This window comes from Molothrus aeneus, chromosome 4 (genome assembly GCF_037042795.1).
Source record: "Molothrus aeneus isolate 106 chromosome 4, BPBGC_Maene_1.0, whole genome shotgun sequence".
Lineage (NCBI taxonomy): Eukaryota > Metazoa > Chordata > Aves > Passeriformes > Icteridae > Molothrus > Molothrus aeneus.
The window spans coordinates 30,834,717-30,851,907 of record NC_089649.1 but is presented as its reverse complement, the minus strand read 5'-3'; the positions used below and the strand labels follow the sequence as shown (position 1 = coordinate 30,851,907).

The 17,191-nt window shown below is 38.4% G+C and overlaps 1 protein-coding gene across 1 annotated transcript in view; it reads right to left on the bottom strand.

Annotated features, from left to right (window-relative positions):
* The window catches only part of LOC136556084 (uncharacterized), a 58,000-nt gene that overhangs the window by 12,710 nt on the left and 28,099 nt on the right, over positions 1–17,191 (bottom strand). The window contains exons 14-16 of the mRNA XM_066549138.1: positions 8,173–8,212; positions 7,115–7,166; positions 1,522–1,633 (exon numbers count right to left, since the gene is read on the bottom strand). Coding sequence (XP_066405235.1) covers positions 1,522–1,633; positions 7,115–7,166; positions 8,173–8,212 — 204 coding nt within the window. The remainder of the gene's footprint in view (positions 1–1,521; positions 1,634–7,114; positions 7,167–8,172; positions 8,213–17,191) is intronic.

Sequence of the window (17,191 nt, the reverse complement as noted above, 5' to 3'; positions counted from 1 at the left end):
GAGTTTTCTCAAGTTATAAAAAGGCAGTAGGGAGTCCAGCAGCTTTTGGCTTCTCCCATATTTAGCACTGGAGTCACCTTGAAAAAAAACCCAAACCCAGGACTTTTACTAACCCTTTCATTAAGCCAAACAATTACTTCCTATTCCTTAACTTGCCCAGTCTGATGGTGCAAATACCACTCTGCCCTCCTGAGAACTCCCAGGGAGCTGAGAGATGCTGGTAAGACATTAGATTTCCAACAGACATAAGAGCTGAAACCTACTTAAGACTTTAAATTGTTTCCACACAGCACAAATCATTCTATTGAAGAGATTGTTTGAATAGATGGGGAAAATAAATACACACATGGCAATCAGGCATCCACTATCAGTGGCTTTCAAATGGCAATAAACACAAAGTCACGTATGTATTTCAAAATTTCTCTGTGTGATACAAATATTCCTTACTAACTCATAGTAATTGTTACACTGTTCTACTGCTAGCTTTGAGAAAATACTGCTCACCTTTATCTGGAATCCAGAGTAAACCTTAACATATAAATGCCTTAATAGCATTAATTTTTTAAGTATACAGAGACTTTAATACCTGAATTACTCTTTCACCATCAGTATTATTTTCAGAAATTTTTCCAACTTCTAATTTTTAGGCAGAGTCAGCTGATTGAGATTTTCAAATACCTAGCCACAGCTTTAAACTAATTCTCCCAGTTCTCTGGTAAGCAGAAATAAGATAATGAAGACTGTTTGGGCCAAAAGGGAATGATGGAGCATGCTATACTTTAAGAAATACTGTATATAGTTCAGCCATTAGCAATAACAAACATTTTCAGGTGTCCAGCACTTTCAATAATTGCTTGTATGAGCAACTCTGATGTAACATTTCCTTTTCATTGCAGACATCCTGATCTGCTCCATTCAGCTCACTGGTTAGCAATTCTCAAGGTTTTTTTCCTTCTCAGAGAATTTGGTTAGACAAGTCTAGCAGCAGCACAGCAACTACACAATCACTATAATCACTATAATAATACTGGATTATTACCCCAGTATAGTTTCTTTTAAATTCACCAGTTCCAGGTTGATCCCATTCTTGTTGATTTTGTGAAGGCTGCCATATGGAACAGGAGGGAATTTTAATTATCTAAGTCCTGTGAGTCCATAAATCATTCTGTTTGTCTGTCCTCTATTCTGAACACTATTTTGATGTAAGACAACTCCAACTATTCCCAGGATTCACAAAAGCTAACATTACAGTATACTTTGAAATCACATTTCAATTTCAAGCCAGCTTTACATGATCTTCGGTTATGTTAAAGGCTTAGAGGTTTTTAATAAAAATGTACTTCCATACTTCTTATAGTCTGAAACACTACACGACACTTCCAAGAAAACAGTTTGTGTTTGCAACAGCCATAAAAATGTATCACATAAGGAGGCAAAATGTATTTCAGAGACAAAATCCAACACAATTTACCAGGATGAAGATAGCAGATGATAAATTTACAAGTACAAAGATGAACATACCTTTCAATTCACTGCTAATCTTGGGTAGATCAAATGAAACCACCTCATCTGAAGTAAATGTGAGATCCTCCTCAAATATCTCAACATGCTGCCCATTTAAAAATAGGTTGATCTGTACAAAGAACACAGATTTTCAAACAGTCAAATCAGAAATCCATTACAATGTGAATAAATAAAACACATTCCTAATTAAGTACTGATCTAGTAGACTTCCAGTAAGAGCTTCACATATAAGGCTCTGTTGCTCCCTTTTAAAAGGTCACAATACAATAATAATTCATTATAAACCTAAAAGAAATCTTTGTTTAGGGAAAGAAATGGTATAAAAAACCCCAAAGGAATTCTTTGTCCAGTTTGGTATTTTTTAAAGGAAGACAAATCTCCTTCCATCTCACTCTATATACTGCAACATTGCATGTCACAACTCTTGACAGCTGAATCCCAAAACTTGAACATTTCCACCTTTTCCATGATGCAACCCCCTTTTCTTCTTAATATTGCTGTCTGTATTATAGACAAACTTCTTGCTGCATTCTGTGTTTATCTTCAAATATATTTTGTGAAAGCTGCTAAAAAAATACATCAATACAGGAATTTTGGGCTTGGTTGTTGCTCAGTGGCAACACTTAGTAGACTAAGTCAAGGACTTTTCAGTTTCCCATGCTCTGCCAGCAAGCAGGTGCACAGAGAGCTGGGCGGGAGCATGGCCAGGACAGCTGACCTGAACTGGCCAGAGGGATATTCCACACCAAAGGGCATCATGACCTTTACATAAATGGGGAGAGTGGGGAGTTGGCTGGGAGCTACTGATTACTGCTGGGGGACAGGCTGGGCATTGGTCAGTGGGTGGAGGGACACTCTACAGGTGTGTCCCTTTCTTGGGTTTTGTTCCCCTCTTACTTTTTTGTCATGTCCCTTTTTTAATAATACCAACAACTACTACTTTGTTTTAATTATTAAACTGTTCCTATCCCAACTTGTGTAGCTTAATTTTTACCATTTTTCCAATTCTTCTCCCTATTACACGGGGGAGGGGGGAGGTGAGAGAGTGGCTGAGTGGCACTTAATTGCCAGCTGGAAATAAACCCTGACAGACTTTTTTCATGCCCAGCACGGGAGTTAATGGGCTGAGATAACAACAGATCTGACTAGAATATGTTAGAACAAATTTCTTACAAGCATTTGTTGTATTAGTTTAATAGCCACTGGCCACAATGACTTATTTGCTCACCAAGCTGATGTGTTTGTTCCTTAAGTTCAATTATGTACCGCCTTACTTGCAGTATGTGTTCTCTATTACAATGTTTATCACCCATGGAAACTGGGTTGAGGTTATCAAGCTGTACTTTGTAATGCTGGCTAATGATATGATATAATTGCTGGTTGTGAAACTAATCTGGTATTTGCACTCAGCATTGCTGTCATCCCTGTACTTGGGAGTCATCTATCAGCAACCATTGATAATTACACCTTTTACCTTTTCTCTTTGGAAACTCAGACCATGGAGGGGACACACTTCCCTTCCTCTTCTCCTTATCCTCCAGCCTAATTACAATAGATCTTGAGAATTTTAAATATCCTGGGATGTTCAAAGTAGCATGTCTCATCATTATGTCTCCACAAAATCAATTAGATTGGGAAAGATCTCCGAGATCATCGAGTCCAACCTATGATCCAACACCACCATGTCAACTTGACCTAAGTGCCACATCAAGTCTTTCCTAAACATCTCCAGGTAGGGTGACTCCACCTCCTCTCAGGTAGCTGTAGTGTGTGATAAGGTCTGCCCTGAACCTCCTATTCCCCAGGCTAAACAACCACAGCTCCCTCAGCTGGCTCCTTGTGAGACTTGTGCTCCAGATCCTTCACTAGCTTTGCCAGCTTCTCTGGATGTGCTCCAGCACCTCGAAGTCCCTCCTAAATTGAGGGGCCCATAACTGGACACATGACTCAAGATGTGGCCTCACCAGAGCTGAGTACAGGGGACAACCACTGCCCTGGTCCTGCTGGCCACACTATTGCTGACACAGGCCAGGATGCCATTGGCCTTCCTGGCCACACTGTTGGCTCATGTCTTGTGAGTGTGTTCCAGGTCTTGTTTAAAAGTTTAAACAGCTATTTAAGACTATTTCTCAGAGATCAGCTCTGCAGAGAAAGACTTGGGGGTGATGGCTGATGGAAAACTCAACCCGTCAGTGTACGCTCACAGCCCAGAAAGTCAACCCAATACTGAGCTGCATCAAAAGGAGTGTGGCCAGTCAGCTGCAGGAGGTGATTCTCCCCCTCTACTCTGCTCTTGTGACACCCCACCTGGAGGATTGTGTACAGTGCTGGTGTCCCCAAAATACAAAGGACACAGATCTGCTGGAGCAAGTCCAGAGGAGACCATGAAGGTCATAAAAGGACTGGAGCAGCTTCCCTACAAAGACAGACTGAGGGAGCCTGGAGAAGAGAAGGTTGTGTGGAGACCTCACAGCAGCCTACCAGTATCTGAAGGGGCCTACATGGAAGCTGGAGAACAGCTCTTTGTCAAGAACAGTGGTGACAGGACAAAGGTAATGGGTACAAATTGAAAAAGGGGAAATTTAGTTTAGATATTAGGAGGAAATTTTTCACTGTGAGGGTGGTGAAACATTGGAACAATCTGCCCAGGGAAGTTAGGGATGTTCCATCCCTGAGGTATTCAAAGCCAGGTTGGTTAAGGCCTTGAACAACCTGGTCAAGTGGGAGGTATCCCTGCCCTTGGCAGTGAAGGTTGGGACTAGATGATCTGAAGGAAAGCTATCTCTTCAAGGAAAATGCTGTATGTCACCCAGATAAGAGCACAATGCAGGGAAGCATCCAGTTCTTGAAAGAAGAAGAATTAGCCATGCTAGAAATGGTTTATTGTGACCTAACTAATGTGCAGATTAGTCAGGTCAGATCCAGATGAAGCCCAATTCCCATGACCCACAGGACAGCAATTTGTGTGCAGCACATCATCACTGTATCCCAAGTGACTGGCAGCAATGCCCTGGAGAGACACAGAGGCAGCAGCCAAGGATCAAGTGGCTCAACACCTCCAACAACATGGGGAAAAAAAAGTCTTGCTCCCTGATATATATATGGACCAGTATCTCAGCTTTTAACAGTAACCATCCTTTTGATCAAGAGGAAGAATGTAGAAAGTACACACGCAGCAGGCTACCCTTCAGTTTTACCTGACAGACCACATACAGGACATGAAGAAGTGAGATGGAAATGAATAATGGCATTCATTTCATCTGTATTGGAGGACTCCCAGTATGAAAGATTCAGACACAATCAGGTTAAACTTCCAGAGCAAAACAATATAAATGAACTTAGCTGCAGCAGTTATTAGTGCTCAGTTGATAGAAAATGCAAAATAACTCCACTCAGCACTCTTTCTTAAGATTGTCCTTAGAGAATAACTAATAACAACTTGCCTTCAGTAGGTTTGCTGCAGTTTCTCCCTGTGTAAAAGTTTTAGGTTACCTTCAAAGCACACATGGAAAACAACTACTATTTGAACTGGGTACAAAAATCAGTACAATTGCATAAAAGGAGTGGAAACAACAAACAAGACATTGAATCCAAACTGACACCCAGAAAGCTGTTACCTAACACAAAAGAAAAGAACCCACTGTGGCAATGTTAACATAACTCATAATCTGCTTATGGAATTTTTTTTAGTTTTAGGTCAAATGCTGATCTAAACTAACTAGACTCTTTGTAACTGAACTTCTAATTTAGAAAATCAGTTAAATCATACCATACTCACTCTGTAATCTCTTACTGAACAATATTTTTTAAAATACAGCTAGAATTTTGAATCAAGGACTTGAATCACACCCCGTTTTTACCCTCAATATTACTGCAGGACAACAGTGATAGGACACACTGCATTTTGCTGACAGCATAGCAGTGCCTCTATCAGATTAGTTACACAGAGCAAGGACTTTGATTTTCTGTATTGAGAAGAGTAAATGAGACAAGAGTAAATGAGTAAATGTTAAATTAGGTTACTGTTTAATCTCAACAGCATTTTACCAAGTCTGGAACACAGTGCTAATTAAGTTAGTTAATACTGAATTTGAACAACACATTGGTAGACTAAACTTCCATAAAGATAATAATTTCACACTAAACTTGCCAAAGACAAGCCATTTGTATAAGGCAACATGTAAGTGATGATCAAAGTAAGTAATTCAACTTTACACAACAAGAAAGGTGGGGGTTTCTTTGATGTTATTCCACTGTGAAGACTTTGTAATTAACTTAGATTTAATAACTAAATGGCATCTTCTGTATAAAGCTATGAAATGAAAATATTTTCCTTTAATGAAGAATACAACTTAAAGAATAGGGCTGGTTGTGCTAAGCACTGTATGAATGTTAAAGAATGAAAACAAAACAGTCCCTTTCTGATCATGTTGTTTTGTTTGCTCCCCCTTGCCCACTTTTTCACTTGCTGCCTGTGCTCCCAAAGCTTCCCAGAGCCACCCTAAGCAGAAGCCTGCTGACTGACCTGTGACCTGTTAGGTCACAATACCTGTGGCCTAGCACAGACCAACATTCCAGCCTTGGGCCACTTTCTCGACAGAGGATGGGTGAGAAGGCTTTTACTAGGATGCCTTGGCATGAGAGGGATGCAGTAGGTACAAGCTACTTGAAAAAGAAGGGCATATATTCAGTTTTGTCTGCAGTTTCCAAATGATAAATTCAATACCTGACAGCACTCAGAAGATCAGAGACAATGTTTATAAATCCAAGCACTTTATGGTTTCAGCAAAAGCAATTTCTTCCAGTTTATCTTGAAATTTTTGAACTAGACAGGGGCATCTGCATCACAGAAAAGAAGCAGGCTCTAGATGAACATGTCATCTTACACTGTAATGTCTCACCTAGGCTACCTAGACATCTGAACTGTAAATTCTTGGACTGAAAGAAACTATTGCTAAGAACTAAACAGGGGCACAGAGTCACAGGCTCCTCCATGACATCACAATAGTAGCACTGGCTTTCATAATTTGACAGTTTTTGTAATATAGGCAAGAATAGAAATTACTACTTTTATTTTTATAGACCTGTTATAAACCTGTTCAATCAGAGGAATTGCAATGATTTTAGTATTTATTTCCAGTAGTATACACAAAATACATCACGACCCAAAAACTCCCAAGAAGTATTCAAGTTCACAAGATTAATGTTCCACTCTCTGAACACCCAACTACCTACTCTTTAAAGACACTCCATTAACCACCAAAAAAGTCTACAATTTTCTTAAGCACTCTTTGCAAATGCAGTAAAAATAAGTCAAACCTACAATTCCAGGAACCTGAAAAGAGAAGCTCAGTTTTGATGTAAGCTATTTCAAAATTTGCCAACCTTCCATTTTAATTAGTGCAAGTTCAACTGTTGCAAAACATTCTGTGTGAGTAACATTAGTCTCTCAGGAAATATTTTTTCATCAAAGTCACCAGGCTACTTTGCAGTTTTATTACTGAAAGTCATCAAAAAATGTCAGAATCAGCAGGATTTTTCAAATTACTTCCAAGAAAACAGAACTCAGACTTTAGGCAGTAGGTCTTACCTGAACATTGCTTTTGGGATAATGGAAGAAAAATGGCTTCAAAACTGGAGACCTAGACACACAAAACAACAAGCATAAATGCATTTACCTAGAAATTAATGAAACTTACAGATCATACACCTTTGGACTATTCATACACCAAACACACGGGAAATTAAATCCATTCAACCATGTCTAGTAATGGTTTTTCAACCAACTTTGGAAAGCCTGAGAAGTGTAAAAACTCCTTAAATTCCATTATTAAGAATGTAAGATTTTGTTTAAAAAACTGAAGAAAATTTTACTGAGGGAAAGTAGCCAAAACAGCAAAAATATTTTCTTGACAAAGGATGTACTTCCTGACATTGAAGTCTACTACACTGTCAGTAGCCCCACACTGATACCTAGGCCAGCTACACAGGGCTACTGGAAATACAGCCACAGGTTCTTCTCCCACCTTCCTGTGCAGTATTTGCTAAATGACAGGAAAGTTTTAGATGAATAAGCATCGAAAGGTGAGGCTATAAATCACCACAACGTTTTAGCCGTATCTAGAAAGAAAGTGAATCAAGCCAATTTTTCTAAACATGCTCAATATTGCTATGTTCAGCTCAGTCATGAAATGGTTTCATGCTAAAATTTTGTGGGATGTTCTCGCATTTGACCTTACATTTCTAGGTGAAGTGAACTCATACAAATATGACTTTGGTGGGCCCATATTCCAAACTACCAACTACAAGAGAAAACTGGTCCAGAAATTTGCATGTATTCATGTGGTTGAGCTACTGCCTTGCCACAAAGTCACATTTCAAGCTTTCCATACAGCTCATTAAGCCAAGGCATTGCTATGAGCTGATCAGAAACCTAAATAACTCACATTTAATTCAATAAAGAATTTTATTATTTGCATGCATATCATATAGCACTATTATCCTGTTATCAGTTATTAAGTACAGTGACACAGGAAGATTTAGTTGCTTCTGTGGCTGCTGTCCCAAGCTGGGGAAGCTTGTGATGGTGACTGGTAGGAACATTACAATCACACACTACAACAAGTTAATGGTCAGGAGTTAACTTACACTCTGGGGCGCCCTCCAACAATTGCAGTGAGGCCAGGGGCTGGAAAAGGAAATTAAATGGTTAAAGCCTTCTTCAAAACATCAGAGCTTGCAGCTTACCATAGCTTGAATTGATCCATTTTTAATAAATGCAGGGAAATCTCTAGAAAATTACATTCCCATAAATTGACAAAACTGAACATTTTATACAAGTTAGAAGGCAAAACACATAACTGTGAATTTTAACAAAAAAAATTTAAATGTGCAAAGTGTGAACTAAATCTTTAGAATCTTCTTCCAAATACTTTGTATACGAATGCGAGGGAGGCAACACATCTGATAAAAAAGAACTTCGCCTTAGTTTTTTTGTCATTCTTGTTTTATTTACTTTCAAAGACAGCAGAGAAAAAATTCTGATGAACCATGGTTTCTTTTAGTATTCAATGACTTTGCTTGCGTAGACTGTTAAATTTGAATCACTCTCTCTAGCCTTTAAACTAACTTTGCTTTTTTAAGGTGCTGGGTAGTGCAGATCCCATTCTCTCTCTGTGGTACAGAGGCAATTCAGGAGTTTAAGGCACGAGCCCAGACCTGTGCTAAGTCAGCACTGTATTATCAGGTTGCCAGGCTCTGTCATTAAACCCATCTGCCCAGCTCAGTATTTCTGAAAGAAACAGTTCTGCTCTCCTCATCCTTGAGTACAGCTTCTCACCCTTCTGTCTGGCATGGACAGCAGGAACACATGATGCATCAGAGCTCCAAACAAGAGGGGAAAGGAACAGTAAAATGCATACATTACATGAGCCTAGGAATTAATTAGCAACTATGTTAAGCAGTCCCTTTAAAAGAAGTGCTGTGGAAAGCTGCCCACATGGTATATTTGGCCAAATTAATTCTGGCTAAAAAGGGCTTCAGACTTTCTGCAGGTATGAATGCTCTCAGTTAGTGCTCCAAGCAAGCTAAAAGCCAGGTAACTGTGCTGCTGTTATACTAGAGCTAACAGTGATGAGCTCTACTCCACAGCAGGCTGCTTTAGCTTGGATTCAGTGCCTTGTCAATGTGGACACATACCAGTGGCAGCAGAGATTACACAGCCTTGCCATACTCATGCTCATCAGAAGCGACTTCCCCAAAAAAGTCTATAATGTTTTATAGTACACTGAAAAAAAAACCTTCACAAGAAACAGCATCACAAATAACCACCTCCTGCTCACTATGTACTGCTAAAAAGAAATGTGGTGGTGGACAGAAAACAAAAGAATCCCTTACGCAAGTATTACACAATTTTAAATAATCCAGTGAGGTTTCAGCCCTATATATCTTACCTGTGCAATCATTCAAGGAGAACTGCCACTCAGCAACAAAACCAGCTGCAGAGATTTTATTGAATTATGTGCCTGGTTTGTTTATTTATGTTGCTGGGGAAGGAGGGTGGATGTGGTAAGGTCAAGTTGAAAATACAGGTCCATAAAGCTAGTTAAATTATCTGTGGATGTCATATGGGTCACTTCCTGCTAGGCAGCTGAACTGCTCATTAGGGATACCAGAGTTTGCTCCAACATCAATTTCAACTTCCTGAAAGCTTTTAAAGAAAGTTCTTCATTTGCTTGCTTTCACACAAGGGATCTTGACTCCTACAACAAAGTAGTTCTCAACAAAGACAAGAAAACAGTCCAAGTAAGAGCAACAATTGCTCACACCTTGAGGCTAGGATAACCTTCTTCTGTTGGTCTTTCTGAAGTTCAGGAGCACAAGCTACTGTAACAGCATATCTGTCTTTGGAGCTACTACAGCTATCCCTACAACTGCAGAGCAAAGCTATACCTTTGTGCACAACTATAATAGTGTTGTGCACCAACATCCCAAGTGCAACATTATTAAGTTCTATACTATGATTATTGTTTATGTAAATATAAATATGATGGAAGCAATATAAAGTCAAATTTAATTTTTATCTATCTGAAATTCCTAGTTAGGTCTCAAGCAGAGAAGACAAAGCAAATCTTCAATTACTGTAAACCACAACCAGTTTGTTAATTCTGTAAACAGCACATGAGCACTACACTTCACCTCAACCTAGGTCTCAGATTCCTATTACATTCCTCCAGTAGACCAAAAGAAGGCAATGGAAGGTGTAGTACAACCAAGAAATAGTGAACCTTGTCACTGTGTTTAGACCTACCTTCTGCTAATTAAATTATGATTGCCTTGGATGTCCCAAGCAAACTCATAAAAATATCTCTTCATGCTGTAATTTATGCTTATGTTGCATTGCCTGTTTAAATATCTGTAGAGATGCTCTCCCTCCTTTCTGGACGGCTTATCTTTATCTACAATAACACAAACAATTTGTCCTACTTGTAGAGAATATCAATCAGTCTCAAATGCAGTCTCAAATCCCTAAGATTCTCAGCTAAATTGAAGCTCTTGATCTATTTTCCCAGAAACTTCACATGACCACTTTTTGTCATCAGAGCTCCATTCCTTAGTGCCTCAAGGAAGATAAAAGTATTGTGTCCTCTGCTACCACTGAACCTCTTGAACATGTTGCTTCACTTCAAGCCAATGAACTCACCACCACTGCCAGCTTCTGTGCCTCAGAATGGCATAAAAACTGATGGACCGCAGAATGGAGGGATTACCTCTAGATAGGAGACCTTCCTTCCAATGCATCCATATCCTGTTCATCTGTAGGTACAGTGTTTGTTTGGTGTCAAACTGAGTATCATGACACTTATTTTGATCCAAAAGCCTGGGGACCAAGCCTAAGAACTACAAATTCTCCAGGTGGCTGGGCATTTTAAACCAATGAGTACTGGGAATCACACCACTGGGATTCCACTGTTTTTATTAACTCCCAAATATATTGCATGGTTGGAAAACCTTAAGGCAGTAAGAATGGTAAATCTACTTCTTTCTAGGTGACTAAGCTCTGGTATGGGATTCTTCCTTCAGATTCTGTGTTTAAAGGTTTAAATCTACACTGAATCTATTAAATAAATATATTATTAGTTAGAAAGTGCTTTTCTTTTATTAATCTGCACTTTTTTTATACAGTCTTATCCTGTCTTCTCATTTTATGACTCCTTCCTCTAGTCTGTTTTATGTCTTACTCATTTTCAGCCCAAGTATCTTACAAAAACTAAACCATTATCCTCTGTGTATACACGTCCATATAATTAATTATTTGTCAGGTTTTCTTCCTTTCTCCTTTGTTCATGATTGTTTCAGCACACCTGCAGACTCCCACATTTTGGGCCCAATAGCAAATCTGATCCAAATATGAAGGATGGAGAAGAATCTCAAGAATACCAAAGCACACTAACATCCCATGACTGGCACTCCCCTGTGAGCAGAGATATAGGAACAGATATCCATGTAAATAATACAAGGTGAAGCCCAATCAGGACACAGTCCTTGCTACAAAAGCTTGACAATTTCTGGTTTCCCATGTATGTTTTATCTCTCCAGCTGTCTCTTAATCTTTTTTATTTTCTCACCCTGTAAAACCCTTCTGTGGATGGACTTGCAAATACAAATTCTTCTAAAAATCCCATATGATGTGCTGGAAAAGAAAACATGATAAATTTCATGAGCAGAGGTAGCAAGCAAACTAAAGAGTACTTGGGAAAACCAATGTTGCTCTCAGTTGGGGAAATTCAGGGGCATGGATCCACTGATAATCAGCCCTGACAAAAGATGCATAAAATTAGCCCAAATAAGTACCTATTTCAATATGCAGAACTACCATCTTCTAATACATTATAATCTATATCATATATACCACACCCTGTAAAATGCCCTACAGCAGAAAACACCCTGATTGGAACTTGTAATCAACCTATCAACCTATGAGATGCAAATTTCCAGCAAAACAAGCCTCATTCCTTCCAACTCTCATTTATTCACCACTAGATTTACAAATGGCAAAAAACCCAGATGTTTTGCCTCCTTAGTATTCCCTCTATCCTATTCCAATCCTACTTGAATGGTCACACGTAATTTTGGATAATTACTGCTTATTCTTTAATCTACTTCTGTCAAAAAAAAAAAACCCTTCTGTAGAATTCCATATATTTTTCCACAGAATAAAACATTATGCAATATACAAAGGATGCTAGACTGCATGAAGCATTTTGTAAAATGTTTTGGAGTAAAAAAGCATGAAAATTCTCCAACTACTTGTAATCTAAAAAGCTTTAAGCACTTTAAGTTTAATAAAACTTAAGAGCTTTTTTTTGAAGTTTCACAGAATTTCAAGATACAGCAATGTCTCTTGCTGAACAGCTTTCAGCTTTTGACCCTTACACTTCCAGTGATTGAATCAGCTCAACCAATAGGTTATTAATGTATTTATGACACATTCTAAGGAACAAAATAGGTTTTTATATATAAAGCCAGACAAAGAAGTCCACTTGTCAAGCATTATTTTTTTAAGTGATCACACTGGAGAAATCTGAAGTCTCAGGTTTTATACTCAGCAGTTCTTACAATATGGTTGAGCACCAGTATAAAATGCATACAAACTTTTTTTTACAGGGGTCAATTGTATGTTCTTAATTATTCTATCTATGTCCTCTGAAAACAGCAGATAGTTCATCTTCTGCACTATTATTCTCAAAAAAACCAGGGACTGCAGTAAACTGCTACAACAAGGACATTTCTAAAAGTATCTTCCAACACACTCAGGACATCAGTCAAAATATTTACATATACTCAAGCACTTTAAAATTTCAAGTTGTATTAACCAGCTGTCATCTTAGTGTCAAACTCCGGTCATTTTAATGTGAAATAAGGGTCAGCACATGATTTCAGCTATTAGTAAAACATTTCTTAGCTACTGAACCCCCGTTAAACTATGAACGCCAGATTCCCACAGTAAGGCTCTTCTTGAGCCTCTTCAATACTGCATTTCACTCAGAATAAAGTATCTGAATTAAAGAAGACAACATAAAAACATTGAATCAACAGAAATTATTTAAATTCTAACCATTTGGCTGACTGGACTGTACATAATGGAGAGATTTTCACTGAGTAATACAAACCAGGTCTGTGTTTGCTAGCTCTCATGAAGAGAGGGTGAACTTCTATGGACAATGTTGTAGAACTGCACTGAACTCCCACAGGTTACTACAGATTAAAAATCTGAGTCCATGTGGTCTAGAATTCTCCAGTGCCAAGCACAGGAATCTCACTTAACAGAACACCTGTGAAGACCCCACTATTAGGACAGAACCATACAGACAGATTGAAAGGTATTATTTTTTTTAAGGAGACCAACATGCATAAAGCCAACTAAACCTGCTGCTTGCTGATAAAAAAAAACTGGCCATTATCAACTTTCAGACTATTGAGGACTAAACAAAGAATAATTTTATCAATTAAAAGGTTAAACTCAAGTATTAACTGCAAAAAAATATTGAAAGATGGGATAAGGTGTGTTTAGCCTTTTTTTTAAATAGTATGTATCCCTTTAAGTTCATCAGAGCAGCATAATCCAAATGAAAACTGATTAAGCATTTGAACTTGTGAACTAAATACCACACTCAACAGAAGTTTACAGTAAATGTCTTCCACTCCAAACAGAAAATAAACAACAAATCATTCTCCAACATGACATGTCTATATACAGTAACTTCAAATTCTTCTCTGGGCTTAAGTGTCTCATCTGCAGTTTTAATAATACTTAAAAACAATTTCTGTGGAAGTATGCCAATGTGTCCTGCTGGGCTTTACATCGGGAATTTAAAAAGAATTAGGGAAAAAAAGTCAGAGAATAACTATGAAAATCTCAGTCGTTCATTGTTGACTATAGAAGCTTCTTAAAAAATGCAACATCTCAAAATTCCCTCTTGCAGGTCTCACTCCTTGCATATATTGCAGAGCACAAACACACAGGCTTCAGCCCATTTCAACATATAGACACCATTCCTTCTTTTTATGCAGAGGATGCAATTTCATGAGAAATTGGGAATTTCAGATTGGCATAATGCCTTTAGATGGTTCTACTAGTGTGGAGGGGAGAGGGGAGGAATCACAATTTAAGCACTCTTAAATTGATCAGAAGCTATGCAATGCTCTCCTTTTATGAGATCTGAGTTTTATTATCCCTGACACACACCAATTCCCAAAAATTTTATTATATCCAAAAGTCATAGGCTGCAAAGTAAGTCAGAAGTTATTAAATACTGACATTAAGACTAAATTTACTAAAAAGCACATCTGATACTCAAGACCTAACATGCAGTTTTAAGTCTCTGAAGTGAAGCATTCTGAAGATCACTCAACAAAATTATTATGATGCGATTTTTAATTACAAGAAAGAAAAGAAGTCAAGCAAATAGGTTAAGTGACTCAAGTGATTTAAATTCAGCTGAAGTGAAAAACACCAGAAGTAGGCTTTTAGTACTGATTATTAAAGAAATCAACACCTATTTTACATAAAAATTGTAATTTTCATATTAAGATATTGTCAAAATAAAACTACCAACTAACTCCAGCTGACAGCTCCACAAGTAGTGACTAGCAGGCTTAAACCACCTGATGAAACACCAGAAGCGACAGTGCTTCTGGATTTCACTACAAAAGATGCAGCAGGAGTTCTTGTGACTCTCCACACTTATTCTGAACCATCAAATCTCATTTCTCAATGTCTCTTCTCCTCTACTCCCCATTCTTAAATTTTAGCCAACTTAAATTTTGGTCCCCTTAAATATTGGTGGAGTTGCTTTCCAGCATTTCTTACAGGGAAAGCAGAACCAAGGACTCTTGATTCACATTCTTCCGTGCTTACGCTTTCTTTCACTATCTCAGGAAACCTTCTGTAAAGCAGACAGAATACTTTCCAATGCTACTAAGATGTTAGAAAGCTTAGCTGATCATCTTCACACAGCTTGCTAAAGGTTCTTGGATGAAAGGTGCTATATATGAAGATTATTATCTGTACAACCACCTACGCAGCACTTCAGAGTAATAAGCACCAAACTGCTACTGTTGGGAAAGAAGAATATAGTTAGAAACAGTACTCTTCAACCACTATATACACTCCAAGCAGAAGAGAAAATATTTCCTTTTTTCCCTTTTTTTCCAGTACAGATCTAAAAGTGAGCTTAGTTTTTTAAAGGTCACACTTAAATGTCCAAAAATAACGGAACAAAGTGTTTCAGTTCAGGTGACATCACTTTACAAGTCATCAACTTCTCCTTCCTCCCTGGTGTCCATTATAAAAGATTTGTAATTTGTTTCTGCTTTTCCTCTGTTCTTCATTAAAAGGATATGCACAAAAAGAAAGAAGGATTATTTGCAATGATTCTCATAGTCACTATCTCACCTCCTGGAAGTGAACTAACATGGGAGAGTTGGGAGGGGTATGACAAAGCTGGCCACCTTTGAAACACAGGACTTCACTGTTTAAAGGATTTTCATATGGAAAAGCCACTCATGCTTAAAATCTCACTCGCTGTGTATCCTCAGAGCTGCCACCATTTTGGCAGAACAAAGCCACATGCAGTTACATCACACAGATCCATGTGCAGAGCACAAAGCCACATTTGACAGACATGCTCTATCCATGTAAGAGACAGCAGCCACAGCTATTTTTATTCAATGTCCAGTGAGAAAAAGTGGTGCAGCACTGCACAGAATGGGACCTCAGGTGCTCACTGCCCAGAGTACTTGCACAGGGCATGCAAGGCTCAAGTTCTGGGCTCTCTGCCTGTGGAAAATCTGACCTTCTCATGAAGAAACAGCATCACAGTGACCATACTGCCATGGGGCATGCTCTGCCCCTCCCTGAAGCTGTGCCACTCCAGAGAATTGTAATAATTTCCAAAAATGTCCTAGTCAAATAGAAGGGAGGGAAAAAGCTCAGGGAAAAGGGGAAGGGAAACGAACACCAGGTGCTGTTACTGGAGAATTCACCTAGGACAACAACAATCTCAACAGTCTTAGTTCTGGCTTCTGTTCCCAAGATCACTCACCCATCCCTACAAATCTTGTCTGTGGACCTGCCCATTTTAAGACAATTAAGTATCAAGAGTTCCTTGTTCTGCTCTTCACAGCAAGGTCTGGAATTCCACACTTCTGTCAGAAATTAAGCATCATTAAGCTGATGCAGTTATTAGTACACCACTAATTACTGTTTGGCAGTGTTGCAAAATTCTAAATCTCACTGAAGAAAGAAAATTAAAAACATTCTTCTTAATTACTGCTTTAAACATACTCCACACCAACAAGTAGCTAACTAAGCATTCAGATCCCAAATCTGACCCTTCTCTGCTTACATAAGAGTTTATGGGCACAGGTAATACAGAAATTTACCACACAACAGCAACTGAAACAAGTAACTGTATGAAGCAGTTCCAGTATATCTTCCACAAATGAAAAAAAAAAGAACGACTATGCACTTGGAAGCATATCAGTAAACAGCCCTGGCAGCCTTTGATAGTAGTCATTTTTGTCATGGAGCCCTTTTTGCAGTCCTGTACCTGGCAAGGAAAAGTGCTATTTATCACCAGATGCCTCAGATGATTCCAGAAATAGTCTCTTTCCCATTGCTGTTCATTAGTAGCAGCTCTAAGAATTGAAACAGATTTTTTTTTTTCTGAGAAAAACTTCTACAGGATGTTCTAGAAAGCTTAAACTGTTCCTTTTGGAAACAAACTCAGCACTCCAACCATCATCCACACAGACTGCCTAACCCTATTCCACACAGGAATGCATTTGTTTCATCACTGAAAGCCCTGATAACAAGAACTGAAAGTTTGCCAGTCACCTCAAGGCACAGATGTTCACATGTTACAGTAACTCAGTTTCAATTCTGCATATTTCACCCAACCCACATAGGCAGATTTTTCACTTTTTCATTCTAGAAAGATCAGTGGTAAAAGGAAAAAACTGAACCCTTAATGAAACCAACACTTGCAGACTTCAATCAAGGTTTAAATACACAGCAATTGCTTTATACAAGAAGCACAGATTAAGAATGGAGAGACAAGTACAGGTCCATTAGTTTTGGACCTTACAAATAAGCAATGATTTT